We start from the raw sequence: 27,408 nt of genomic DNA, 5'->3' as shown, positions 1-27,408 counted from the left end.
TTTATTCCTGTCCTGATGAGTCCTACGGTTTATTCTCTCTATTTCCAAGTATTGCTTTGGATGAAGTTGTCTTTAATTCAAAAAGGGAAACCTGAAGCTGTCTGCTTCATTGTGAACAGGCTGCTGTTTGGGATCACCTTTTGGGGATCAGTTTGGCAGCTCTTGCCCTGCTCCTTCCTTGCAAATATTTCAGAGGCAGTTCTTCCTTAATTCCTTGTAGTTCCAAGAATTTTTCCTTCTTTCTTCCTGCTTGTGTCTCTGTAGTCATCTCTCCTCTGGTCAGGATTCATCACTTCCTCGAGAAATAAGCCTGGCGTTCTTTGGGTTTCCCTCGAGGAAAAACAAAAAAACAGTTGTGGCAGAGCTAACAAACCATCTCACAAAGCAGTAAGTGCATTTCTCTGTAATTCTTGCACTCGTTACATGTATAATAATTTTTTCAAGTAGCCTCAGGCAGTGGATGACTGTTACTTTTTCATCTGTCCAGCACTGAAGTGATGATGCGCTTTGAGAAGTGCCTCAGCTGAGACCTAAGGAACGATGCATTTCCAGCTGCAGATGCAGAATTTTCTCCTGTGTGTGTCTATAGTTCAGTTGTTCCTTATGTTTCTTCCCTACTTGCTGGGGCTGCCCAGCAGGGCATGAATGAGAGCCTCTCTTCATGACTGCCTGCTGCTCCCCCTCCTGCTCCCACCTCCTTGCAAAGCCTTCTCTTTCCTCTGGGCTCAGCCCCTCTTGCCTGTGCTCCTGAGCACTGCCCCTCCAGTGGGAGCTGCAGGTTTATCTGGAGGCGAGAAGTCTCATTTGTAAGCCAAGATCCAGGGGGAGAGAAACGGTTTGGCTGCCCAGGAGTAAAAAGGAGAGACAGAGCCTGGGTACGATGACTGTATTCCCCACTCTTGGGCTTCTCTTCCTTTGTCAGCTATTAGCCGCAACATCAGCTCAGGTAAGAATTTTCACGTTGGTTTTATGCTCAAGAAATGAGTGTCTAAGAGAAAGACGTTGCAATGTGTGTATGCTATAACTACAGAATGAAACGTGGGAATAGCAGGTCATTAGAGTTGATTTAAAGCATGCACTCTCCATGCTTAGCGAGGAGCTGTTTTCATACCTGCATCAGTAGGCTTTTACTTTGCGTTCTTGTGTGCAGGAGTTGCTTTACACTTTCTGTGCAAGTACTGTTTTTTTCAATTAGAGCTGCAAGAGATAAAGCCCTAGGAAAGGGAGAGTTGTTATAAGAGAAACAGGTTTTTTTCATAGTGAAGCAATGAGTTGCCCGTGAGACTGGGATCTCTTGATCTGGTTCTCCGTGAGTCAGAGAATGTTTTATTCTTTCCCTCTGAATTTTTAAAACTTCACATTTATGAAATAATGTACTGAATCCTTATTCACTTTGCTTGTGAAGCTATATTCAACTTCCCTGCATGATGTTAATATTTTTGCCTGGGGAAGTAACTCCTCAGTGAGTTGTTTTTTTTTTGTTGTGCCAGTAAGGAATTTTTGCAGTCTGGCTTGGAAATTCAGAGCTGCCCTCATCTGCTGTGAGCAGAGCTGCTTCCACAATGAAACCTTTGTTTTGCCAATGCTAAAGCAAGTTGCTCTCTGGAGTCCTCTCAATACAGAAGTCATTTATCAGACCTTTCTTTCCTTCCCCCAACCTCACACATCCAAAATCCCAGATTTTCAAATGACATCCTGCTCAGAGAGGAGACTTCTTTCCTTTTCTTATTCTGACTTCAGCAGAATCCTGTCTCCATCACCGCCATCAGGCTGGGACTGAATGCGTTTTTAATGCTACACATTATCACTTATTTTCCATGGACCTCTACCCCGTAAGGATCATTCCTATAGGCAGTGAGGAACACAGCCTGTACAACCAAGCCCGTTTGCTTCCCATCTCTCCTTCCTGTTAAAGGGGCTAGAGACCCTGAGGCTGTGCTCACTTAAAAATGTTTTCCAAAGAGCCTTGCTTTGAGCTCCTTCAAGTTTGCCCAGAATGGTGCAGGGCCCTTTGAGGTGAAGCAGCTGTGGAACTCAATGATTGCTTTCTTATTTAGCTTGTGTGTTCATTCTGATGGAAAAATAACCTTTCTTCCTCTTCATCCCCCCGATCCTCTCAGAGAGTAGGACCACAAGGCCCTCCTGGACCCCGAGGACCCCCTGGACCATCTGGCAAGGACGGCATAGATGTGAGTGCCACATGGCAGAGGGAGGGAGGGGGTGGAGCGGAGGCAGGGCGAGCTGAGCTGAGAAGTGCTGCTGGTCCTCCTGAGCCTTTGGATCATGCTGCAGAGGTGGATGGATGCGGAGAAGAAGATCTTGTCCTGCAACGGTTAGAATGGAGAATAGAATGGAGAATAGAGGCACTGAGTGACCTTCTTCACTGTGGGATCTGTACCCCATATCAGGAGAGTTCAGGACAAAAGTAGCGTGTGTACAAGAATTCACGGCTATGCCTGCAGAGCTGTGCTTTTCTCTTTTGCTGTCTGGAGAGGAGGGGGGAACAAAATGTGGAAAGTTGAGTGCATGAATGTGATAGGGGTCAGTGTTACTGCATGTTGTGTAGCTCAGAGGGGTTTGTGGTGCTTCAGAGCATCCATGGTCATGGAGAGTCTGAAGAAACTCGACATGGATGCTGCTCTTATGTATGTTTTATTTCAGCAGAATCAGTGCAGTATCTGCAATCTACACTGACGTGTGCAAAGTCAGAATCTGGCCCACTGGTTTTCAGACATGAGTTGCTTTCAGTGGCACAAACAGAAAAAAAAAAACCTTTATTTCAAGGGGCAGTTCTGTAGGTGTACCTGTGTCCTGTGTAGGTAGAATGCTGTGTACCCCAGGAGATATCAGAGAGGGAAAAAAATCTTGTCCTATTGCCTTTAATAGCTGTCTCCATAGAAATTAAACATTGCTTCTGTGACTCTGGTGGAGAAGAACTGTTTGCTCTGCAGGTGACAGTGGGTTAGAGTATCAGATAAATGTTCAGCAGGATGGTATCAAATACAGAAGACCAGTTTCCTGTTTTGTTGCTCCTTTTGAGTAGTGCTTACTGCAATTGGGCCTTTTAGCAGCCTTGAAAAACTCTATTTACTCCCTGCAGGTCATTTGCTTTTGGAAAAGAATGTAAAGGGGAAAAAAAAAAAAAAGATATATGTTAGCTCCCTGGTAAGCAGTGAACAAGGAGCTTTTTTGTTTGCAGTGGAGAGCTTTCATAGAGGCTGTGTGAGCAATGCTGGTCTGAAGAGAAAACCTCATTGATTTGCAGCTATTCCCTCTGAAGTGTCCTTTCAACTAAAGGAAGCTGTTTTACTGGAAATCTCACTCTGGTTTTGTAGCAAGTGAAGTTCAGAGCTGATATCTCCCCGCTGTTCTTTGTGATAAAAGGCCGAAGGGGAGGAGGGCAAAGGAAACACATTCCTTGCAGCTGCAGGGAGCCCATGGTGTCTGTGGCTTTGTGGAATGGGGACTGGTTTTGTATGCAGAGGAGTTCTGTATAAAGAGGAATTTAGGGGGGACAAAGTCCTTCAGGTTGTAACCAACTTGTAGGTAACAGCGTTCGGAAGGAAACAAATCCCTGTGATCCCGCTGTTCTGCCCCTTTCTACAGCATGTTTTACACCTTATTCAGGAGCTTCATCAGCATTGCTTCTGATGGTTGTTGGAAATGGGAACCTGGGGAAACATTTAGAGTGAATCTACACCTTTTTATCCACTGCTAAAAGCTTCAGAAAGTTCCAGGTGGGACAAGACTAGCATCTAATTATTGTGAAGAACTTAGTCCTAATAAATCAAACCGCTGAGTAAAGAGTTTGAAGCACCAAGTCTTGCAATCCCACCTTCAGACGTGGAGTTCTGCCTGCATGGGAGCAGTCTGCCATTCAAACAGGCACAAACTACAGCCCTCATTCAGATGCAGGTTGAGTCAGGTGCCCCGTTAACATGAGATGAAGCCAGCTGTTCAGAGATAGCTTCTGCAGTCCAATCAGGCAGTCAGACCTTTAGAGAACTGCATAAAGGAAGAGACTTGTGGCTGTGGCTGGTGTTGAGGATGCTCATGCAGCGTTCCAGTTGAAGGGCTACTGTTTTTCTGGCAGTACCCTCCAAAAAGTTATGCCATATAAAATGCATCAATGGATGGAACCTGAGTAGTATTATCAATTCTGTAAGGAATGAAGGCACTTCATTATTTTTCTGAAATGGTGCAACTTTTTTTAAAGCACAGTCAGAACTCTTCTGGCCCTATATGTGCAAGTTGTCTGAATTCTGTAGGCCACTCCTGCTGGATCAGCTTCACAGATGGCTTTGGAAGGATGCTGTGTGGGAAGAGTTGCTCTGAGATTGATGAGTGGTGTCAAAGTGCTCAGTGCTTCCATACCATAGGCCCTGAGCCATGAGTGGTGCTCAAAATGCAACTGAGTTAGTCGGAATATCTTGGAATAAACACCACACGTACAATTTCTAGAAGCTGCTGCTGTTGTTCCTTCCTTCGTTGAGAGCTGCAGCATTCAGTTCCTCTGAAATCTTTATAATTACAGCCTTTAACATGCTTCACATTTCATACGCAGCACCAAACAAAATCTCCCTCCCAAGAATAGGAACAGCATGTTGTGATCAAAAGAATTAGTGCCAAGTTCCTGTGAATTATTTCTAGGAATGTAATTCCCCAAATTGCTAATAAGCAATTGTCGCTGTTCAAAAATCAAGCTCTTTATTTTTTTTCCCCCACTTTTCATCTCATGGCTTGACTTTAATGCAGGCTTGCTAAGAAAGAGTAAACTGACTTCCTTCTCATGAAGCACCCAGGGGAGCACTTCCTTTTGCTGACAACCTTTGCCTCTAATTCCCAGTGATCTGGCATTAAGGGCATAAACACTTATTAGGCTTTTGATTCATCTGACCGAAGTTCTGGAGCTCCTGCAGAGTCCCTCAGGGGTCCTTGATGGCAGGATCAAGGTCTAAGATGGTCCCAAACAGCATTTACTAATGCTGTGGCCTTGCTGTATGGATTGCCACAGGAGTGAGGGGGGAAAAAATGTGCAAAGGGTTGGAAATGTAGTGTGGTGAAGGAGGGATGCTGCCTTTCCAAGCCATTCATTGCAGAAGAACTGCTCCTTTCATTCCTTTGGCAAGGGACCTTCCCCACCTATGATCACGATAACTATTTATGGAAAGTCTGTGGGTAATGAACAGCAAAAGGGTTTCTTCATCAAGCCAGAGCACAATGCCACCTCTGTGCAATGTCCCTCTGGTCTGAGCATTGATCAGCCACCAGCACAGTGTGTAAGTCCATGGCTGAGCAAATCAAAGCCAGTCTATAGGGCAGCCCAGGGCCTTCACAGCTGCCGACACAGTAAATGCAGAACTGTGCTATAAATTGCACACCTTTGTTTACTGCCTAATAACCCCTAATTATCAGACCAATGGCATGAATGGGTTATTTCTAACCTTGCTCGGTTAGCAAGCAGTCTTTTTCCATACAGATTTTTCTCTTCCAGGATATCAACATGCCCCGTGCCCCCTCCTCACCCACAAAAAATGAGCTGCTCACACTATTAAAGTACTTACCCTGAAGCCAGGAGTAGAAGTCCTCGTCCAGGGACCTAAGCTGGGACATGGAGGCGCAAAACAATTTGCCTCCAGACAAAGCAAGGAACTGAGCTGAGACTGTCAAGTTTCAGCAGGCTCCTGTCTTTTGCAGACAATTGTTTTTTTTTACAGAGACTGACAATAAAACACAAATATCTTCTGGGATATTCTCGTCTGGGTTCTGTGTGAGCTCCTGAATGGCATCATGGCTGGCTGAGCTGAAGGAGCAATTCAGAGGCTTTTTAAATAAAAAAAATATTGCCTTCCAGGCAATAACTCAGTTTCCATTAGGATCAGAAAAAGAAAAAAAGAGCACTTTTTAAAGTAAATACTTTATTTTTTTAAATCAAACTTGGATTTCATCCAGGTTGTGCAGTGGGATTAGGTTGAAATCAGTTGGGCGTTTTGTTCATTTGCTTTTCCTGTCCACGTTTAGTCATATGAAGAAACCTGCAGGAGACTTTTCTTCCCTTTTTGTTAGTTCCAAACTTCTGGTAGCACCACCATTTCGTAGTGGGTCCTGGATACCTGGATCTCATGGCATCTCTGTTTTGTCATGGAAGATATTTGAAAATCGTAGTCTCCATCCAGCTTCCTCTGTGCCTCGCTTGCTGCTAAGTCAAAGTGCAAACAGTTCCTAAGCATATGTGGAAGGAAATGCAGATGTTGGGGATGGTTCAGAACACTCTCTAGTGATACCCTCATGCTCAGCCTCCCAGACTGCTACTGGCAATGTGAAAAGGGTTATCCAGGTTCATCTTGCTTTAGGAGGTAACAGGATCCCATAGCATTGCCTTCTTCATTCTGAGCATGGCAAATCTTGGAGTGGGCATGGAGGGAGCTGTGAGCACCGTGGCTGTTGTGCGTACTGCTGTCACAAGAAGCCAACAGAAAGGAGAAGTTCATCACTAACACTGATGTCTTTTCTCTTTTTACTCAGGGTGAGCCGGGCCCTCCTGGTTTGCCAGGCCCACCAGTAAGTATTACCTGGCTGATGCCAACTTATTTGTTCCCTTAGGAAGAAGCGATGCACAGGAGCTCAGTCTTATGGCTCCCTTTCCTCTTGATCTGCAGCAGCATTTCCATAACTCAGCACTGGTTCTGGGGAGAAACAAAATTTTTTGTTTCGTTGCTAGAGGAGGACGTGCATGCATGGGGGTTGAAACAGGATGATCATAATGGTCCTTTTCAACTCGGGCCATTCTATGATTCTATACGTGAAATACAGCTCACCCATCAGCAGTGTAACAAAAACTGGCACCTAGCCATGTATGCATGTTTATTTTTGGTGTCAGTTTAGATCTACTTCAACTCCCAGTCTGTCACGTGGTGGTGGAAAGTGTGGCGTAGCTCTGCTTTGGGTCACCTGTCCTGTCCCTTTGTTTGTGTTGCATATGCCATCCCCTTCTTCTATTAGGAGCAGCTTAAGGGTAGCTGTGTCTGTGAATAGGGTTGTGGAGAACTGAGCTAAAGCGCTGAAACATTTAGGATTTGGATATGGGTTCATGACAAATTTCACTTCTTGGGAGTAATTCTATGTTATATGGTGTAAGATGAACACATCAACAGATGAACCTCCATCTTGTAGTCTTTATGAACACGTGACGTGTTTCATTTGTTATGGTATAAAGAATTGCCTGTTTTCTGATTTAGGGACCAAAGGGTGCACCAGGAAAGCCTGGAGCAGCTGGTGAAGCTGGGCTGCCTGGCCTTCCTGGAGTAGACGTGAGTATTTTGTCATCTCCTCTTAAGCTGTTTAAGCATTTCATATACATGAATGTTGTTCTGCATCTCATCAACTTGCTCTGTACCTACTGGAGAAGTAAAGCGAGTACTGAAGGTGCATCTTATAAATCAGGAGAAGTTTTGAGAGTTGAAAGCATCTTTAGATTGAACTAAGCAGTATGAGAGTGATTTTGGGATGCAGAACTGATAGGACAGCACAGTTACGATGAAACATTGCAGCTCTTGGGCAGTGTGCTAGGCAGGGCTGGAGAAGTAGGAACATCTGTTGGTATCTTGAAAGCAAACCACTTGAGCTTGATTTTGGAGATCCAGTGTTACTTATTTGCTTGAAGCTTGCTGCTCTCTTGCCTGTTTGTTTGTTTGTTTTTTCTGTTCAGAGCTGGACAGGTGACTGTATATAGTGAAGTTTTCCCAACTTAACAACTTACTGCCATAATAACAGAGCATAGCCAGCATATTTTCTTCTACTTCAGGCTAAGAGGAAGCATTGAGGCAGCTTCTACAGCTAAGTTGGGGACAGCAACTCAGTAAACTCCAACAACAAGATCTCTTGGTGGTGTTCATCTGTACTTAAAATGCATGGGGTATTTGCTTCTGGTCTTCTGTTTAACTGCAGAGGGAACTGAAGAGGTTGGGCTTTCCTGAAAGTTTGACATACAGGTGGTATATGACAGTGACAGGAGTTTCCTACAGCTCTTGATCTGTGTTTCTCTGTCTTTACGTTTATTCTTGTATTTCCACAGGGTTTAACGGGAACTGATGGCCCTCCTGGCCCAAATGGGCCTCCAGGAGACCGTGTGAGTACCACACTGCATCCCCAGTGCCTTGAAATGGAGCTCTGTCATTGCTTACATTGATGATTCCTCCTACCTTTGTGAATTGGTGACACTGGGGAATTGATGATGGCGGGTTATTTGTCTGTGAACCCTTGCAGAATGCTTAGACCTTTGAAACGAAGACCCAAATGGTTTTTCTGTAGGTGCAAGGCATGGGATCCATCTTTCTTTCACATGATTTTGAATGAGCTTTGGATAGTTTTAGTGCAAATACTTAATGCAAATACTTTAGTGCAGAACATCTCTTGTGGTATTTTGAGCATCCAAAAGCGCAATCCGTAGACTTAATTAAAGCATTTATCAAAGTGAAGCTCTTTGGGTCTTTATTTTCAGGCTGATTTTGCAGTTCTGTTATGGATATAATTACATTAGCTGTTCAGACTTTTGCCTTTTGTTAATTCTGAGGCTGTCCATGTGGTTGGCGTTATTAGCTGCTTTGGAATAAATTTCCCTGGTTGATATAGAAAGAAAAAAAAAAAGGTTCTTCTTACTTCTTATGTATTATGGCTCTGCTGAAGGACACTACAGGGAGAAAAGGCTGTCTGTGATGCTACAGGTGTCCTTCAGGTCATCTATAATGGGGCCAGAAAGATATGTAGGCCTCCGTTATGACACTGGGAACACAGCATAGGTGAGCCATTCAGCACAGATTTTACCCATGGCCATCCTCCTCTCTTCTATCACAAGCCATTACGGGTTGTTATGAGCTGGTCCACAGTTCTCTTGAACTTGGGGCTGCAGTGATGGGCTCAACACAGATTGCAGTGTGCAGAGGTTAAAAAGAAGAAAGTAGTGCTGCTGGCAGACCTCTCTAGCATGTTCAGTATTTCTCAATCTATATGTATATATATATTTTTTTTATTTATATATATATATATATACATTTGCCCCAGAGACTCAACCAAAGCACAGAACTCTGAGTTGTCTTAGTTAAAGCAATGAGTGGTAGAGCCATGTGTCTTTGATACTCTCTTCTTCCTTTCCCATGTGCAAGGCAAAATTAGCTTGCCCTTTGGGGAAGTTGAACCCAAGCATCCCGACCACAGCTCTGAGCTTCTATTCATCAGCACTGCACTAAACATCTTGCATCCTGCACTCTTCTTATGATAAACCTGTCTCCCCAGAGTCGCATCTCAGACTGTGATGAGACTTCAGGAAACTGAGCTCTGATTTTTGAAATAGAAATGTTAAGGAGTACACAGAAAACTGTGAGATTCTGTTCCCCTGTTTCACGTTCAGTGGTAACATTTGGCCATGCCTACTTTAGCTTATGAAGTCTGAGTTAGCAGGGTAATGGAGCAGATAATTCCTGGGCACCAGAACTTCCCCTCCAAGTATTTGGTAGGAGCACACAAACAGTGTTCTAGCACACAGAGTTACTGTAACTGTGTGTAACTGTGTACTGAGTAACTTTGTGTTCTGATTCGACATGATTTCCCCTGTCTCTTAACTCAGTCTGTCAGCACGGGGCAAACTTGGGGCATGTTGTCACTTATGGGGGTTTTTCGAGGTCAGTGATCTGTCTGGAAAATCATTTTAATTGGACTAATAAAAGCCTGCAAAAAGAAAAGAAGCTCTACAAGCCCTATCACTCTAAAAGGGCAGCATGGTTATCCTGACTTTCTTTCTTTTGCACACGTTTAAGAAGGCAGCTGGGTCCTGTGGGAATCACTGAAAGCAGCAGATGTCCATTGACTGCTGTGGGATTGAATGCATGTGTAGCACTATGCCTTGTTATGAATAGACATGTATTTCTGAACTGAAGTGCCTGAGAGTGAAGTTGTTTGGCAAATGGAAGTGGGCTCCTGGGTGGTTGTTTTTAGCTGTGCATTATTTATTTATGAGCTCATAATGCCATATTAATCAAGAATTTCCTGCTCTCAATAGTTGTGTATTCATAAAGTGTATGGATTTAAAATGGAAAATCAGGGTAAGATTGTTTTCAATAGAGAAAGAACATTGTTATCAGGAGAATGAGTTGAGTCAGTGTTATTAAAGTAGAGGTGTAAATTAGAGTTTTTCATTAAGATTTAATGGAGTCACATCAGCTTGCTCAGGGGCTCGGTGATTCATGACTGCACCAAAAATGTTCACCACTGACTGCTCCACCCCACACCCTCAATATTAGGGAGAGGAAAAGACCAGCACTTGGTACTTTGAGAACAGTGGCAAAGCAAAAGGGGCTTGTCCAGCTTTTTTGTGTGTGTGGGAGCAGGATTAAGGGTGTAAATCGCCCTTAAGGAGTCTACCTTAAGGGTGTAAATCGCCCTTAAGGAGTCTACCTTAAGGGTGTAGATGCTGGAAATTCTGTGTTTTTTTTTCACAAGGAGAGATCTCAGCTCATCCCATAGGCTCTGGTGTACAAAGACTTCAGCCTAAAGAGAAGACTGACCGGGTGAAAACCAGAGTAACCTGCAAGAAGAATGAATGAGCTGACATCTGCAGCAGAGCTGATTTTGATTGGATTACACTCCTCCCCTCACAAGGCTATTCTTAATGAGGCACTCGGGTCCTCATATCTTTCTCTTCAGATTTAACAAGTGAAAACATTTCTAATCTCATTTGGTACGCCCAACACTATAAGAAAGGCTGCAGTCATCCTTGGGATCACAGTGAGCAGCCGTGTGCTGGGATGCTTTCCTGGTTCCTGGTCTGCCCATCTGCCGTATTACTGTGGTGCTAGGGATGGATATGACTTATTTCAAGCTCAGGAAATCATTCCCCAAATGTGTTTGGTAGAGCATCCTGAGAACTTTTGGAAAGCAGGTTTAGTCAGTCCAGCTGGTGAGAGGCTGAGGAAGGCTCTGCAGTGCAGCAGAGGGGTTGAGAGTAAGCTGACTAGCTCATCATCTTTAGTTAAGCAAATTTTGTTTCAGCAATTTCAAGAATGATTCGAGTCTAAGACATAAGCTTGACTAGAGTTTGGTGATCTTAAGAGGAAGAATGCAAATGGCAAAAAGGAGATTGGGAATTGATTCGCCAAGGAAACCAGTGAGAAGGCAGAAGCTGCCCCATCAAAACCTTTGCCTGCAGGGAGATGCATGATGTGATAATATACGCTGGAACAAATCCAAATCATGTAAATGATTCCAGATAACTTCATCACTGGACCTACATCATGAAAGTACCATGAATGAGAATATTTCAATGAATGAAATTACAGTTTGTGAATGTTTACATGTTCATAGCCAACAAATGGAGGAGGAAGTTTTTGGGGCAAGTTCAGAGCTTAGCTCCCTACTATCTTAGAATATTGTTCAATCAAGTAATTTATAACAACAGGATCATCATTACCCATAGGTTTCTGTCCTTGTACCTGGAAATTTGGCTGAGCATCCCCAACCGTGTGCTGTTTCTATCCATCGCTGCTGGAGTTTCCAAGCAGAGTATTATCAGGCAGAGCAGACATTGATATCTATCTGATATGGGAGTTTCTGATTGACCTGCTAATTTGCATTTTGTTGTTTTATTCCTGTAGGGTGCATTAGGACCTGCTGGGCCACCTGGACCAGCTGTAAGTAACTCCCAGATCTTTGCATGTAAGGGTGGTGGTCATTGTATGCCAGAGTCTGCCCTGAGAGAAGGGGGGGAAGCCAAGAGATCTAAACCTGAATGAGTGAAAATATCATTTTAAGCAGTTAAGTGTCTGTGTTTGAGCTTTTCTGGGGATGTGGAGCCTGTTCTTAGTCTCAGAGATGTTATAAAGTCACCTGACTTGGGATGAAGACTAACATATCAAACCTTCCATCAGATAACATCTTTTGTGTTGTGTAAGTGAAACAAACTTTCATGCATCAAGCTATTTTGCTGCACAAGCATCACTGGCTATTCTGTGCTCATTTTGAACTACGTATTGCTATGTTAAACTTCTCAGTATCTACAGGCAAGTCATATTTAGCTTTGATGTCTATATTGATAGAATAATAGAAGAGTCATGCTAAGTTCATAACGACCAGAACTGATGTCTCTGTAAACAAAGCCCCCTTAAATCTTTTCCATCAAATCAAGTGGTAACTGTATATCCATATTTAGCATCAAGCCTAAGGGTGTCTGAATACAGCTGCTGTTGCATCTACAAAGACACTCAGTTAATGCTAAGCAAGCTAACACCCTTCCCCAGCAATTATCAGTATCTCTGTTTCTTCATGAAGCTGAGCTCAACTGCAGAGCTTGCTATGCAGATTCGAATGCCATCAGCAGATGTAAGCCCTGCCCAGACGTGGCAGCACGATGTGCATAGGTGCTCATTTTGTTGGATGGCCACAGCTAACTCAGTACCCCCACTTCCCTGACCCACGCCTGGATCGCACAGCACAGCACAGCCAGTGGGTGCCAGCTGAGGTCTCAGAAAGAAAACAAATGTTTGAAGATAGGGAAAGCAGATGAATAAGTTAGAATGTTTTCTTCATAAATGTCTCTGTCCCACTACCGTGTCACCGCCGTATGTGGCTTTAATTCTGATCTAATTCTGTGTTCTGATTATGAATTACAGTAAGTGGGGGCAGGAGAGTGCTATGAAAACTGAAAGGAAAATTAAAATTAAGCAGCATTTTCTGAGGTGCTGCTCCTCCTGTTACATGTTCATTTTTTAAGTGATCTCTTTCAAATGTTGTTTCCAGGGTAAAGGACTACCAGGACCTCCAGTAAGTAATGAGATTCTTTTTCAAAAAAAGAGGTTTAAATTACTAATAAGAGATGGATATGGAGTCCTGCAGGTTGGCAGCTTTGTGGACCATTTCTGTGTATCCATACCCTAATGCAGCTGATCACTGCTGTTGATTCGAGGCAGAGCAGCCTTGGCATTGCTGGAAGTGGCCATTTCTGGAGCAGCAGCTTTGGTTCAGCAGGCTCTCAGAGTGCCTCAGAGCTGAGTCAGCGTGGGGCAGATGTTGGCAATGTGTGGCAATGCTAATAGAAAACTCTATGGGAAGGTGGAGCAAGAAGAAAGAAGTGCACTGGCAAACCAGTTGATGGGTGCGGGGCTGGCAATTCTCTGGGTGACAAATGAATACAGCCAGACTGTTTGCCCCTGGGCTTTGGCAGCTACCCAAGGTCACCAAGGTGTAAGAGTTTTTATTCTGTTCAACAGGGGCCTCCAGGACCCAGTGGACTTCCAGGTGGAAATGGATTTCGGGGTCCTCCTGTGAGTTTTTCCCACTTGTCAAACATGCCACAACTACAGAAGAGTGAAGTTCATTTCTGTTTTCTTACCCTGTTCTGGAAGCATGATGCACGAGGCACTGCAAGCTCTACAAATGCACATGGGCAATGCTATCCCTTGTATCATCTTGTGTAGGGTCAGCCTTGTCAACAGTGCAGTGCTTTGCTGTGCAGCTGCTTGCAGACAGATCTTTTACCAACAGTGAGTAACAGCAAAAGAGCAGTCAGTGCCACAAGAAGAGAGATCTGCCCCTTTGGCATGTGCTTCCAGCACCCTCAATAAGAAGCTGTTGAGCAGAAAGAGTCTAATTGGAGGGAGCCCATTCTGTAGAAGCATACCATCATTTTTGGATGCCCATGGCTCCACTGGACAGGAGAGGTACAGAGCCAGTAGAAGCAGGGGGTGTAGATACAGAATATATTCTTCCATCCTACTCCCAGTACTTGCACACGCATCTGTTATTCTCTTCATAGCACCAGAATCCTCTGCAGACAGAAAGGTGCCATTTAGGCTTATTTGAGATACCTTGCCTCACATTCACAAATCTGCAGTGGCATTTGGTAGCTGTCCTTTCTTTCTCTTCATGTTTTTGTCTAAATTGTTATGAAGATAAATTCTTGATATTTTTTCTCTTTTTAGGGGCCTTCTGGTCTGCCAGGATTCCCAGGGCCTCCTGGGCCACCCGGACCTCCTGTAAGTTGAGAGTTGTGAATGAATGTGAGAAACTTCCCATGGGGAGTCTACAATTTTCATCTTGCTGCCAGAACGGGTGTGTTTTATTTGCTGCAATTACCACGAGCACTCCCTCTCTGGGCTGAGTTTCAGCAACCTGTAAACACTGCGCCCTGGGGAGAGCAGTGACTTCACTAGCTGCTCTTCAGTGTGTGGATCATTTCCTGTTTGTTTATTATTTGTTTTGTTTGCTGCTTGCACATCTCTTGAAGATAAAATGTGTGCCAGTCTGGGAGCCCCTGCCACAAGCAGTTTCCCACAGGAGCCCAGATTGTTGGAGTGTGTTCTTGTTGTGCCAGCGAGGGGTCTTGAAACCAGCAAGACTTAGCTTGGCTTTGGAAGGTCAGATTAGCCCCAGATTGGCCTTCCCCCAGTCCCTAAAGAGGGCCAGGTACAGCTGCTCTCCTGAAACTGCTGCCCTCATGGCCCGAGGCTCGAGGACCTCTCCCAGACTAATCTGTGCACCTCCAGTTCGAGTCTGCCGTGTCCGTTTTGAGGACATGCAGCTCATAACTAACACTCTAGGTTCAGGGGCTGTTTCACACCATGTGGCAAGGTATCTGCCCTGTGCTAATTTGGCCAAGCTGGGTTTGTAAGGTGCGTTTTCTGGAGATGATGTTTCTTCATTTGTTTGCCTAGATCTGCTTAAAGACCACTTTTTATGAATTTCAGGGTCTTGCAGGCATCATTCCCGAAGGCGGTGGGGACCTTCAGGTAGGTTTGTCTTGATGTAGCATGAGAATATTTTTGCTGGCATACTTGGAGGAAGGTCAACGTGTGCCATTCAGACCTGCAGACATAGGTCTAGCATGCTGCCATATTGCAGGAAGCGTAAGTGTTGACTGAGGAGGTGTTTGTAAGACTGCAGTGTTCTTGCAAGGAGGTAGATAGATCAGCGCTGATTTTTTCACACGATCTTTGCTTTCCAGTTTGCTTCCCAAATGCAGGTTTTGCATACATCCTTCCTCTACAAAACAACTTTAGCATTTGGCAAGTGGGAACAGATTTTCATGCATCTGTTTCCAATCCTGCTTTGCAAGAGAAAAGGTTGTGCGTGTTGCACTGTTTATTTCTATGGATGATGGCATGGAGCTCCTTTGGGCATATGCTTTGTTTAGACTTTCTTTCTTTATGAGAACGCCTTGATTCCTTTCTTTCAAGGGAATGAAGGGAGTGTTAAGCCCATGAGCGATGGAAGTGACATTTCCAGATTTCACAGCTGTTGTTGTGACAACATCTCTGGTTTCTTAATTGGCATGCCCCAAAAAACTCAGAGTCAGTTTAGACTACCTTATGGCAATTCACATGGAAGTTAATAGGAAAGGATACTATTTCTGCCATTTTAATTTAAGTTACACTGTGGAATATACCCGAAAACTAAATTCTTGTCACGTAGATGTAGCCTGAAGTTTTATTAAAAGAAAAAATAAATAAAATAAAAGCTGCAGAAGAAAATACTGTTCATAACAATACAGTTCTTAGAGAAAGGCTTTTGGAACCCCCATTAAATTTTTATCTATGCTCTGATTCATTCCCACTCAAGCTAGAGTCCCCACCAGAGGCTCAGACAGACCTCGACACCCGCAGGCACCAGCTTGTTGGTATTGGGGTTAATTTGCTATTCATCCCCTTCTGATAAGCCTTAAGTCTTGCCCTTGTTTCAGTTAGGTGAGGTGCCTCATGGAAATCAATAGGGGTCAATGCATGCATAGAAATGTTCCTAATGATTTCTAAGGTATCTGTGCTGCTTTGCTGAGGACCTGTGGTTCTCCATTACTTCTGGATAGCTGTCAGCCTTCAGAATTCCTCATGCAAGCATGCTCTGAGTGAAACTGACCAAGCAGAAATCATTATTTTGTGGGTTGCTATGGGCCTGAGAACCTGTTTTAGGACCCCTTTCCCGTAGGGAAATGCCACTAAGCATGTTATGGTATGAGTGAGTTAGTGGATTTAGAGCCTGCTTCCAGACATGGCCCTTTCCTTTACTAATGAAACCCACTTCCATGGATGCACTGTGTGCATTCACTAACCCAGAGTGCTCCTGTTTCTTGCAGTGCCCAGCTCTGTGCCCACCGGGTCCTCCTGGTCCTCCAGGAATGCCAGGCTTCAAGGTAAGAAAAATGCTATCTGCAGTGACAAAGGTGTCTCCCAAAACAGATGTCACTGTGAACCCCGGGCAGCTTTCTGTTTACTTGGTTGTGGTACCTAAATTCTAGGTTGCAGCCCTCAGGAAACCACACTCAGTAGTTAAACTTCTCTTTCTGTGCCCCCTACTCCAGTGTGAATTCTGAAGAGCAGATGCGCTCCAGCAAGCCCTATGATGCAGGTGTTAAAGATGACTTAAACAAAAAAGAGAGGCTAAAAATGTGGAAAACGGTTTTCAGAAACATCTCAGCCCCGTGTTCAGAAATGATGGAGCTGAGTTCTGCTGACTGACCGTAACTGAGAATTGCACCTGGACACCTGTAGCCTGTTCCCCATGCAACTCAAGTCTGGGTATTTCCTGACACAAGGTCTGTTTTGATGGGGTGATGCCAAGCAGGACTGACAGGAACAGGGCAGGACTGGCTGGCTCCAGAACTGACCTGAATTTTCACAATTACATGTATATGTATTATTTCCCTGGTTCTTTCCATTGGGTGGATTTAGGACGTGATATTATCTGATAAAATTTGAGTTCTGTAACAAGACTGTACTGGAATTGGGGTAACTTGAGCTCTTATTTCTAGGGACACACTGGTCACAAAGGAGAACCTGGTGAAATAGGCAAAGAAGGAGAGAAGGTAAACTTCAATCTAAGGGGTGGGGAGGGACTTTGGCACTTAAAAACACCACAGTAAACAGTTCTATTGAGGAGACAGGGAGATGTAAGGCAATGAGCTGAACAGCAAAGGGAAGTTATGCCTGAAGTCTAATTGCTTCTGTTGCTCTGCATGTATGTCTGTGTGCTACTACTTCAAGGAGATTCATCTTCCCAACAATCTTCTTGTTAAGATCAGCTCCATAAGTTAATGCTATTGTTTCGTATGCAGGGATGTCAGCTCAGGAAAAAGCCATGCATTGATCATTCAGGTAAACCCCTGGCTGATGGAGTGTTCTTGCACGTAGAAGAAATTGCAGGTGATGTAGAAGCAAAACCTGCAGCAGAAATGTGGGTAGAAGAGAGTTCAGGAAGGAATAGGATGGGAAGGTACTGGCTTTGGGGGCAGGCTCATGCGGCCTCTGCTCTTCCTAATTAATTTTTCTCTTCCAGGGCAGCCCTGGCCCTCCAGGTCCTCCAGGCATCCCTGGCAGCGTTGGCCTGCAGGTAACACCTGCTCTTCAGACTGGTTCCTTTTTGCTTTGAAACTGAATGCTGCCATTGATCATTTCACATTATACAGGCAGTTCTTGCCTCTATAAAAAAAAATATGAGAAAATTGCTGGGGGGGAGAGGAAGGGAAGAAAAACGAAAGTAAAATCATATTAAATTGACAGAGCTTTAGTTCAGGTCTTGGTTTTGGCACCTCACCCTGGATGAAACATCCAAACAAATAGCCTCTGTCTGATAGAGCCCTGGATGCTTTGCCCCTTTCTGATGCTGAGTGCTGGGATGGCTTGACAGCCTGGCAATTGGGCTGGAGAAAGCAGGCAATCGAAAGCTTGGCCACATGGAGTACCTCCACTGTGTCACTTACTCTGAGGTCATCACTGAAGGGGGAAGGATCATTTTTGTGCAACAGGAGACTGAGTTTTCTGCCATTCCCTGGAGTTTCTTAAGGTCTTTTGTGTTGATGAACCGCCGTGCCATTCTGTTTCATCATTTTGTGTTTTAACAGCAATTGGGTTTTAACTGATTTGTTTTCTTAATTAGGGCCCAAGAGGACTAAGAGGTGTCCCTGGTCCAATGGGTCCAGCTGGTGACAGAGTAAGAAAAACTTTGATTTCTCTCCCTACACCATTGATTTGTGCCATGTGAAGTCCTGATGGCAGGTGCCCATTTGTCTTTAATGAAGACCACTGGGGAACCCATAGAGATGCAGATTGCAGCCTCTTTCCTGCACACCTGAACAAAACAACAGAACAAAACAAGGGCAGAATGAATCTGCATACCTGGGGGATTGGCAGGATCAGGCCTGGTGTTGATTGAAACATTCAGACAGGGACAACCTGCTGCCTTTGCAGGACTGACAGCACTAAAGAATCTTGGAAGAAAAACAAACAACTGAGAAATCTATCATGAATATTTCTCTTTCTGTTCTCTCTCTCTAAAAAAAGAGTCAAAGGACTGCTGATGAGCAAAGATTTTCAGGATGTGGAGTCTCTTCAATGAGAATGAGGTCAATATCTCATCATGGCTTTGGAAGCTCACCAGTGTCCCCTGACCATTGTCTTAGAGGCTGAATGGTTTTGAGTCTGATTAAAATCATGCATTGATTTAGGAACGTGAGCAAGATATCAAGGCTGTGAATGATATCAGTGTGTTGCAAACATAATGATGGGGAGATCCGGAGTAAAAACCTGCTTGTCCAGAGAGGGATCTTTTTGCAAGTCTGTATTACAAACTAGTAAGAGATATGAGGTAGCTTTTCAGGGTTTTGTGTGTTTTCTGAGGCTGTGGGATGAGGTAGGGATATTGTTACTTCCCCTCTGCCAACAGCAGCATTAGAATGATGTGTTTTTCTTTGCAGGGTGACATCGGTTTCAGAGGGCCGCCTGGAATCCCAGGACCTCCGGGCAGAGCTGTATGTGCTGCTTTGTGGCCTGCCTTCCACAGCCAAAGCCTAATGTTTGTCCTTTCTGAGCAGAGCTTTCCACTGCCAACGAACAGGAAGGAGAAATACCAACTCCAGCAGATTATTCCCATCACCTTTTTCCCTCCTGTTAAAGCAGTGCCATTTCACCTGACCCAGATCTTACAGTGTCTTTCCCTCTGTCGTGCCTTGTGCCTATTCTGTAGACTTGCCTGTGGATAGAGCCCTGTATACCCACCTTAGTGTGCCCAAATGCAAGACCAGATCTTCATCTGCAGAATTATGGCCTCTGAGAGCATTTTCCATTAGTTCTTCTCCTACGCTGTTTCTGGTGAAAGAAAATGTTTCAGTAAATGAAGGGGAAGACTGTCTCTGCCCTGAGGGATTGCTTGCAAAGTCCTTGCTGCAATTCACCCCTGTGTCAGGAATTACAGAGTGTAACAGAAAGTGCAGCCCAGCTCCTAGGGGAGTGTGTACACTGTACACTCACACCTCTGCTAATGCTTGCAAACAGCAGAAAAAAACCTTCATCGTTTACACTCTGGAAGCATTAGTCTTTGAGAGCAATGAAAATTCTTAATGCTTTTCCCCTTTTGTCTTAGGGAGACCAAGGAATCAAAGGACCTCAAGGATTCAGAGGGCCCAAAGGCGATACTGTAAGTGCAGTAAAACCTCCGTCCCCTTCAGCGTTGGACGTGACATTCAGAGCAGTCTGTCTGACAGCTTTATTAGAGCTTGTCCCCTTGGTTTGCTTTTTGCTTTCGCTGTCCGTTTCTAAAACACAGTAGAATTTGAGAGCCTGTTTGTTACTGGCTGAGGAGCTGTTGCAGGGAGATGGCGTGGTAGAGGGTAACTGGCCATCCTGCCTTGCAGGAGGTTTTGCTCTCAGTGCTGTTTTCTGATGTTTTATCTAATTATGTCTACAAAAAGGGGATAATTGTTCTTATGCATTCTTCTAAAGTACTGCAGGCACTGTGAATAGCAATTAATGGTAGGGATCTGATCTCGTATCTCCATCACTTGAAACAACCAGGAATTGTCTCAGGCACTGCAGCCAGCACTGGCTCACATTTCTGGTGCTTGCTGAAGTCAACTATATGAACAAGACAAGAGTTGGTGCAAACTGAGTGAAATATCCCCGCAGAGTCTGAATATTGTCGTGGTTTACTGATTGTTCATCAGGGTATAACACAGGATTTATAAGGGTGGATATAAGGATTTTATAAGGGTGGATAACACAGGATTTATTGTTGATTTCTAGGGCAGACCCGGACCAAAGGGAAACCCAGGGGCTCGTGGGCTCATAGGAGAACCTGTAAGTCAATTAAGGAGGATGTAAGTCTCTCTGTCTTGCAGATGACAAGATAAAATATGATAGGAGAAATCTTGCATCCTAAATGCTTTTTTATCAAGCCTCTGCTCTGTGAATCTGCATAACCTTCAGTGTAATTCTGGTTAGACCAGACTCTCGTTGCGTTGCTCTTAATGACAAATCTCCCGGTTTCCTACTATAACTGGAGATCCCACTGCCCAAAGGTTCTTTGTTATAAATGTGTTCTGTGACCCCGATGTCTGCCTTGTAACCTTAAGCTGCACTGTATGTGATTGTAGGGCATACCTGGCAAGGATGGACGGGACGGGGCTCCTGGACTCGATGGTGAGAAGGTTTGTAAAGTCCTACTTACACACTGTGCAGGAAAGACTTCTGTTGCTGCCCCGCGGGTGTTGCAAAGCTTCTGATTCTTGTCAAGGAAAAAACACTGCTGGAAAGCTTTTGCTTTTAGTTTTCTGACAATGTGACTAGTGAAGAAGAGGGAAATTACTTATATTAATTAATCCCAAGGAAATTCCCTAAGGAAGGAAGATGCACAGTAAGGTCCTTGCATGTATGATCTGAACTGTGTCCCTGTGCTCTGTGGTTCCTACTGGCTGACTTTAGGCCTTCAGAGATGCACTTTTAAGAGCTGCTGATGGAGACATATGTTTATTTTAATTGCCTACAGACAAAGTTCTGTCAGGTACTCGTTGCCTGATTTTCAAATAGTGATCCCACAGCAACAATGTGCACCACGTGCTGCCAAGAAAGGAAAATTATTGGATTATGAAGGCTGGGAGCTGCAAGGGAACTTGGGAAGCATCCAGCAGCCCTTGTGTCCAGTGGGTACCCACCTCCTATGGGCACAAGGGCTCTTGGTCCTGCACACATGGGGAGGGAGAAGATTGCAAATGCCTGTTAGGGAATGCATCTCCTCCTTGTGTCAGATCATTTTCCAGTAGCAGAAGCTCTCTGCTAACCTCTCGATATCCACAGGGTGATGCAGCTCGTATGGGGGTTCCTGGAGAGAAGGGGCCAAACGGACTTCCTGTGAGTATGGCAGCATTGGCTGCTCGCCTCCAAGGCATTAAGGCAGCGTGGCTGGGAGAGGGAAGCTTCATGTTGTGCACTGTCTCACAAAGGGAAGTGTGTCTCGCAAGAGGAAGTGTGATTTCCCCAACATACAGACAGGGAGCGATGTACAAAATGGGATGGGAAGCATCTGGACTAGCACCAAATAGTAGTGCAGTAAAGCCCTGGCTTCTGGCCATCTGGCCTAATTTAAAATCTAAATCAGAGAGGGATTTTCTCTTTTCCGTCCTAGTGATAAGCATCCCTTATGCAGGGAAGTAAAATCTGGGGTACAGTTAACCATGATTCAGAAGTGTGCTGATCCCTGCCCTATCGGTATGCATTGGCAAAGTGTTTCATGTCTCCAGTCTTCCAACCATTTACATAGAGATAAAGCATTTCTTTCTTCCTGTCTTACAAAATATTTTCAACACCCCAGGAGGGAGGTTTCCACCGTGCAAAATGTTGCTGCTGTTGCGTTATTTGTGTATTTCTCTTCTTTGCTCTAATTGTTAAGGAGTAGTGTGTGTAGAGCAGCTATTACAGTGGAGGAGAGGAAAATGGAAGGCATCATTTGCATGGTGAAAACTGCAGAAATGTAAATTCCTCCATTGCTTCAAGCAAACCACGCTTCATGTGTGACAAATCAGACTAGAATAAATACACTTAAGAGCTTGACTGCTTCTGACATTGCTTTTTTTTTTTTTTGCTTTTTTTCTTTCCCTTCTGTCTTTTCCAGGGACTGCCTGGAAGAGCAGGGATTAAAGGCTCTAAAGGTGAACCAGTAAGTGAGTCAGTCTCTCTAAAGATGGGCTCTGGTGGGGAAGCCATTAACCTGCACAGCAAAAAGGTTTGGTGCCTACAGGTGTGCCCTGCGGGAGGGCTGACCCTCAGTGAGGGTGTCTGTGTTCCTGAGGAGGTAAAGCAACAGAGGTGGCCCTGCTCTTGCTGAGACAGCTGTTGTATCTGGCTCACTGAACATGTACCAGATGCATAGGAGTCTCACCAGTCATTTACTGAAGCTCAGAAGAGAAGTGTGCCCCTTTTTATCAAGGTCCTGAAAGCGAGGTTCATCTTGAGAAAGACTGAGCATTTCCTAGCATTATTATCTCATCTTTCTTTCTGGAGACTTTCCCCCACTACCTCAGGGGAAAAGCTTCCATGGAGCATTAGAGTAACATCTATATTACTCTAGTTATGTCCCAGCACAGGGTGTATTGGTCCCCCATTCTTTAAATGTCCTTTGGATTTCTCTTCTTTGTCCTGAAACTGTAAAAGCTTAAAACTGTCCCCTTATTTTCTGACTCTGTTTTCCAGCTTGTTTCTCTAGATAGGACAGAGATGGCTCTCTGAAACTGGTCCTTAATGAAGTGTTGCTTTTTCCTCTGCAGGGCAGTCCTGGAGAGATGGGAGAGGCAGGTCCCTCTGGAGAGCCAGGTATCCCCGTACGTATCCCCATCATTTACATTTATTGTGAGCTTTGCTGAGTGTGCTTTAAACCAAACTGTGAAGCTGGAGTTGATGTGCTGCTTACCTGCACAAGGAAAGCTCTCAGTAACGAGACAGACAGACAGAGTGGTCCAGTAGATTGCAGTAACCTGGGATCCGCTGTAAAGAGGCTTTACAGTGGGCTGGGGAGGGTGGATTTGCTGCTTCAGAGTTTGCCAGGGATGAACTTTGGTGTTGTTTCAGGGCGACGTTGGTATTCCTGGTGATAGAGGTCTGCCGGGACCCAGAGGAGCAACTGTAAGTATAGTGCTGCTTGTGAACCAGATACCAAAGGAGACCTCAGGACATGCAATTAGGCTCTTCCTAAAATAAATGGCCATGTTCTCTAATTGTATTGCCCTCAGGCAGTTTCAGTTAAGCTATTTCAATGCATGCTGCCACCAGCATTGTTGTCCGTCCCAGTAGAGATGCACTGCAAAACCTGAGCTATCCAAGCAGCAGCACTGCAGAGCCTGTGCACTGCAGTCCTGAGTGACAGGAGCTTAACATGTGCTACAAAGCTGGTAGCCCTGCTGGGAATCTTGTGCCACAAAGGCACAGCGCTGCAATGCTCGAAAAGACCCCAACACTCACAACATATGGTGCAAAGCCAAAGCATTTCTCAGGTGGGAATCTGTTCTCACATTTCTTTGCCCATGCCTGGTACTGCAGCAGTCTTATCTTGCTGTGGGTGTGAAACAAACCCAGGTACTGCGCTGTCAGTTTTCACTTCTGCTTTCTGTACTGACAGCTTTGTGAAACTTTGGGCTGAAGAGCTGAGGTCTCAGTGGTGCATGAGAAACCATTTACTGTCTTATTCCCCACCTGGTGCTACCACTGTAGTTGAACTTGACCTTCTAGTGGTTCTTATGGACTTTTTTGTTTCCTTTTTATCCATTAATCTCATTTTGAAATCCAGAAGCCTGCAGCAAGTCTGACATGATTTCTGGTATGTGCCACTTGGAAGAAATTGAGCAGGATAATGATTTACTGTTTGCATGCAGTTGGTCTTTAGACGCCCAAGGAGAGGGAAATCAGCCTTAGAAATAAACTCTATTCATAATATTTGCTTTTATGTCTGCAATTTTTCATCAAAATTGCCACTACCACAAAAGGTATCGTGTTGTTATAGCTGAAGATCAAGTGCAATTCAGCTAATTACATTGCTGCAGGCTTACGACAGGGATGCCATAGAAGTGGAACCCGTGCTTACTTTTAATATTGGTTTCTAATTTCTGACTTGTGTTATTAGAGTTCTAACTTACACAAAATGTCCTTAAACCTATTCTGGGAGTGAACAGATCGTGTACTTTCATCTTTTGCTGTCACCAATCTCTACCATTCATGAGTACGATGTGTTCTTAACCACAAATTTATGCAAATAAGCATTTTTATTAATGGTAACAGTATATTAACAAGTGTCAGCAAAAACACAAACAAGCACCACTGTGATGGCTGTTCAGCAACACTGCCTCTGGGGAAAGTGTTCTGCAGCATGAAACTGCATCTTTTCTCTGTTAGATGGAGTCATTTAATGACACAGGTGAGTTACCTGAGCCTGAATCATCTCCTTATGTTTTCAGGGCCCCGTTGGTTTCCCAGGCCCCATTGGAGCCCCCGGTGTCCGAGGCTTCCAGGTCAGTGTGCAGACAAGAGTCACTTCACATACATCATGTTCTGGCTCCTGTGTTCTGCATTGTGCTCACCATTGTGTGATGGCAGCAAATGAGGGGAAGCAATGTCTTTCCACAATCCAGGATTGGATTAACACTGTCATTAACACACTACAATAGAAAGAATGTCAGGGTGGACAAGCTGCCTGCTGGAACTGATGTTTAGTGTTTATATCAGAAGGCTTTGAGCTTGACCCCTTGCTTCCTCCTTCACCTGGACACCTGGTGTCAACAGCGAGCTCCTTTTCCCTTCTGTAGTATGGAGGACTCTCTTCTTTCTTCCTCTCCTCTCCCTTCTTGGTTTACAATCACTCCCTATCCCCAGAGAACTGGCTGAGGCGCTGTGTGCTGCCAGATCCTGGCTGTAGTTTTATTAAGAAGAAGCTGGAGTGCCTTGTCAGTGTGCTTGACCAGAAATGAGAGCAGGCTGTTCTGGCTGAGCAGTCAGTAAAAGCAATGCCAACAGCAAGTAAATGGTCCCTGGGGAACAAAGGAGAGAGGAAATCCAAGGCAATGCTTTCAAACGTGAGGAGCTGTGGGGATGTCGTGCAGGGTTTCTTGTTCCTCTAGGTTGTAGCTCTCTTTTATTGCTGTTTTCCTAACAGGGTCCTAAAGGTGCCAGTGGAGAACCTGGCCTTCCTGGTCCAACTGGAATTCGTGGAGAGTCTGGTGACAGGGTAAGGAGGAGATGATGTTTGTAACTCCTTCCTGTTTGGGAGATGTGAAATCAGAGCTTAGCAGGTCCCTGACACAGAACAGCTGATGTCGTCACACTGAGTGGATGCAGACTCAGCTGCAGGCTGGCACATGGGGTCCCCCCCCCTCTACCCCCCTGTCCTGCTGCTGCTGCATGCCTGAGCTGGGCCCCAAGCAGGCAGAGGATTCGTGCATCTGCCTCTTTTCTGTCTCAGCTCCTATTCCTGCCTATTTCCCTTCCAGTACAAGAGCTCCTGCTAGTTCCAGGCAGGATGGGGATCCATCTAAGCCAGAATAGGCAACCGTTGTCTCCTGCTTTGCATGCACTCCTCCTCCTCCCCACACCTCAACCCCCAACAGCACAGGAGATTCACGCTGTCATTCAGATGCCTTGATTAGGGTTTCAGGATTTATTTTATTTTTAATTACAGTTTGCTCTGTGATTTCTTTCTGAACAGCACCGCAGGGCCCTGCACTTCAGAACAAATCCGACTTTTTTCTGTAAATGAATTCCTTCTCATTTAAAAGAAGGCAGCAGGGCAAAGCGAATGGCATTTGCTCAGGGCCTGCAGGAGAGCAGCAGCCGTGTGTTGGGTAGCTGCCCTGACTCCAGCTTTAAGGTGAACTTTCTGTGTCAGCGATGGATTTTACAAAGGCCCCTCTTGTGTGGGTTTAAAGAAGGCTCTCAGTGCAGCCTGAGGTGTGAGACAGGAGCAGCATTGTGACCCTGCCCGCGTCCAGGGCTTTGCTGCCGTGAGAAATGCATGTTCCAGAGGGGAAAGAGGCCCTGCACAGAGCAGCGTTATCTGGAGAGCTGCTCAGGGGAAAAAAGTATTTGCTTAAGAAAAAAAAGATTTTATTTCTGGCTCTGAAGTGTGGTTGCTCTGAAATGTAATTGTTGATTATTTCTCAAACCCTGCAGCTCGTTAACAGTTTTCTCCAGGAGAACGTGCTGTGTCAGGTCTGGGTAACCCAGGAGCTTCTCTCCTCTGTGTGCACAGCTGGCACCTGCAGTGACTTTCCAGGGTGCCTCTGCTGTTGGTGACAGCCCTGTGTGCTGTGTGGGAGAACATGAGGAGTTAGTGCAGCTTACCTTGCCTGTGCCTGCAGTCTGAGGCAGCAATAGGCAAGTATTCCTTCACAGGATTTGGGTCAAAATCAGATTCCTGGAGATCCTGTATGCAGCATCTCCCATGGAGGAATGTTGGCTGTGTTCGGTGGATAGAGGCACCCACATGAGGACGGCGCTGGGTGTGGAGCTGGCCGTCCCCAGAGCCACGAACGTCACTTCTTCCTGCTGCTGGGAATTATGGCTGCAGGAAATTCCACAGTTTTGAATCAGTCTTTTCTATTTAAGCTTTTTTCTAAGGGAGAGTTCCTCTCAGGGCCCCCTTTGGTGGCTAAGATGTGTTACATTGCCATGAACTTCCATGGAGCCTCAGGACTCCACAAAGTTGGAGGCATGGTGGTGATGTTCAGGAAAGAATATAAGGCCTCTGTCACATGAAACAGGAGTTACAGCTATAGCTATTTCTGCATTTCCACGTGCTGTTGTCTGTTTTGCCAAGAATTATTTCTTCCTTAGTAGAAATCCTCCCCCTTCTTTTTTAAATGTGTTCAGTGCTTGACTTGAGCAGAATGACGTGCCCTTATTCTGTGTCTGTCCACCTCTCAGGTTCCTCCTGCTGGGCCATCTGCAGGTCTGCTTATTAAAGAACGATCAGATTGCAGGTGCCAGGTTGATGAATGTGCAGTAGAAACCTCATCTGAAGGGCGAAATGGCTCATCACCAGGATGTATTTTATTCCTGTGGCTGTGTCATTCTGTAAACCTGCATGTGGAGGAGCACCTGACTCTAAATCTCCAAGAGAACTGATGCTCTAAAGCCTTGAAATGCCTCCTGTTGCTCTTAGGGTATAAAATGCATGGGTTGAGGCCTGAGCTGCTGGCTGCAGAGTGTGCTGCAAGAGCAGCAGGATGCTTTAATTCTCTTCTTATGTCTGAGAAATGTGAATGAGCATTGATCCCTCCTACCTGGCAGTTAGGCTGACTCATTGCTGTGCGAGTGCCTGTGTGACACACCAAGAACTCACAAGGAAAGAAGAGTTTGAACTCATGGCCTTCTTTTACTTATTCTCAGGGTCCTACTGGTGTTATTGGTGCCAAAGGTAACCAGGTAAGTGACACTGTTCTTTCTGTGATGAGTTTCCTGCAGACAAGGCATTTAAACTGTGCCAAAGGTGCACAGACTGCTTTTCCTTCCCCGGGATGTGAGTAGTCTGCAGCAGGCACCGACAAAACACTTTCTGATCTCTTTTTTTTTTTTTTTGTGTGTGTGTGTGTGTGTGATGATGAGAGAGATGTAGTCTGTT

The 27,408-nt window shown here is 45.0% G+C and overlaps 1 protein-coding gene across 1 annotated transcript in view; it reads left to right on the top strand.

The window, feature by feature from the left end:
- The first annotated feature begins 478 nt into the window (after positions 1-478).
- COL9A3 (collagen type IX alpha 3 chain) overlaps positions 479-27,408 on the top strand; it is a 32,537-nt gene continuing 5,607 nt past the window's right edge. The window contains exons 1-25 of the mRNA XM_042884726.1: positions 479-946; positions 2,121-2,189; positions 6,526-6,561; positions 7,239-7,310; positions 8,075-8,128; positions 11,646-11,681; positions 12,787-12,810; positions 13,257-13,310; positions 13,968-14,021; positions 14,733-14,774; positions 16,115-16,171; positions 16,790-16,843; positions 17,314-17,367; positions 17,914-17,967; positions 18,731-18,784; positions 19,396-19,449; positions 20,055-20,108; positions 20,405-20,458; positions 21,105-21,158; positions 21,919-21,963; positions 22,571-22,624; positions 22,872-22,925; positions 24,251-24,304; positions 24,946-25,017; positions 27,177-27,212. Of these exons, the coding sequence (XP_042740660.1) occupies positions 881-946; positions 2,121-2,189; positions 6,526-6,561; positions 7,239-7,310; positions 8,075-8,128; positions 11,646-11,681; positions 12,787-12,810; positions 13,257-13,310; positions 13,968-14,021; positions 14,733-14,774; positions 16,115-16,171; positions 16,790-16,843; positions 17,314-17,367; positions 17,914-17,967; positions 18,731-18,784; positions 19,396-19,449; positions 20,055-20,108; positions 20,405-20,458; positions 21,105-21,158; positions 21,919-21,963; positions 22,571-22,624; positions 22,872-22,925; positions 24,251-24,304; positions 24,946-25,017; positions 27,177-27,212 (1,311 nt within the window). The 5' untranslated portion in view covers positions 479-880. The remainder of the gene's footprint in view (positions 947-2,120; positions 2,190-6,525; positions 6,562-7,238; positions 7,311-8,074; positions 8,129-11,645; positions 11,682-12,786; positions 12,811-13,256; positions 13,311-13,967; positions 14,022-14,732; positions 14,775-16,114; positions 16,172-16,789; positions 16,844-17,313; positions 17,368-17,913; positions 17,968-18,730; positions 18,785-19,395; positions 19,450-20,054; positions 20,109-20,404; positions 20,459-21,104; positions 21,159-21,918; positions 21,964-22,570; positions 22,625-22,871; positions 22,926-24,250; positions 24,305-24,945; positions 25,018-27,176; positions 27,213-27,408) is intronic.

Source organism: Lagopus leucura, unplaced genomic scaffold (assembly GCF_019238085.1).
Source record: "Lagopus leucura isolate 7727_CA_CO unplaced genomic scaffold, USGS_WTPT01 Super-Scaffold_100045, whole genome shotgun sequence".
Lineage (NCBI taxonomy): Eukaryota > Metazoa > Chordata > Aves > Galliformes > Phasianidae > Lagopus > Lagopus leucura.
The sequence above is the reverse complement of the archived record's forward strand: the minus strand, read 5'-3'. Positions and strand labels throughout refer to the sequence as shown.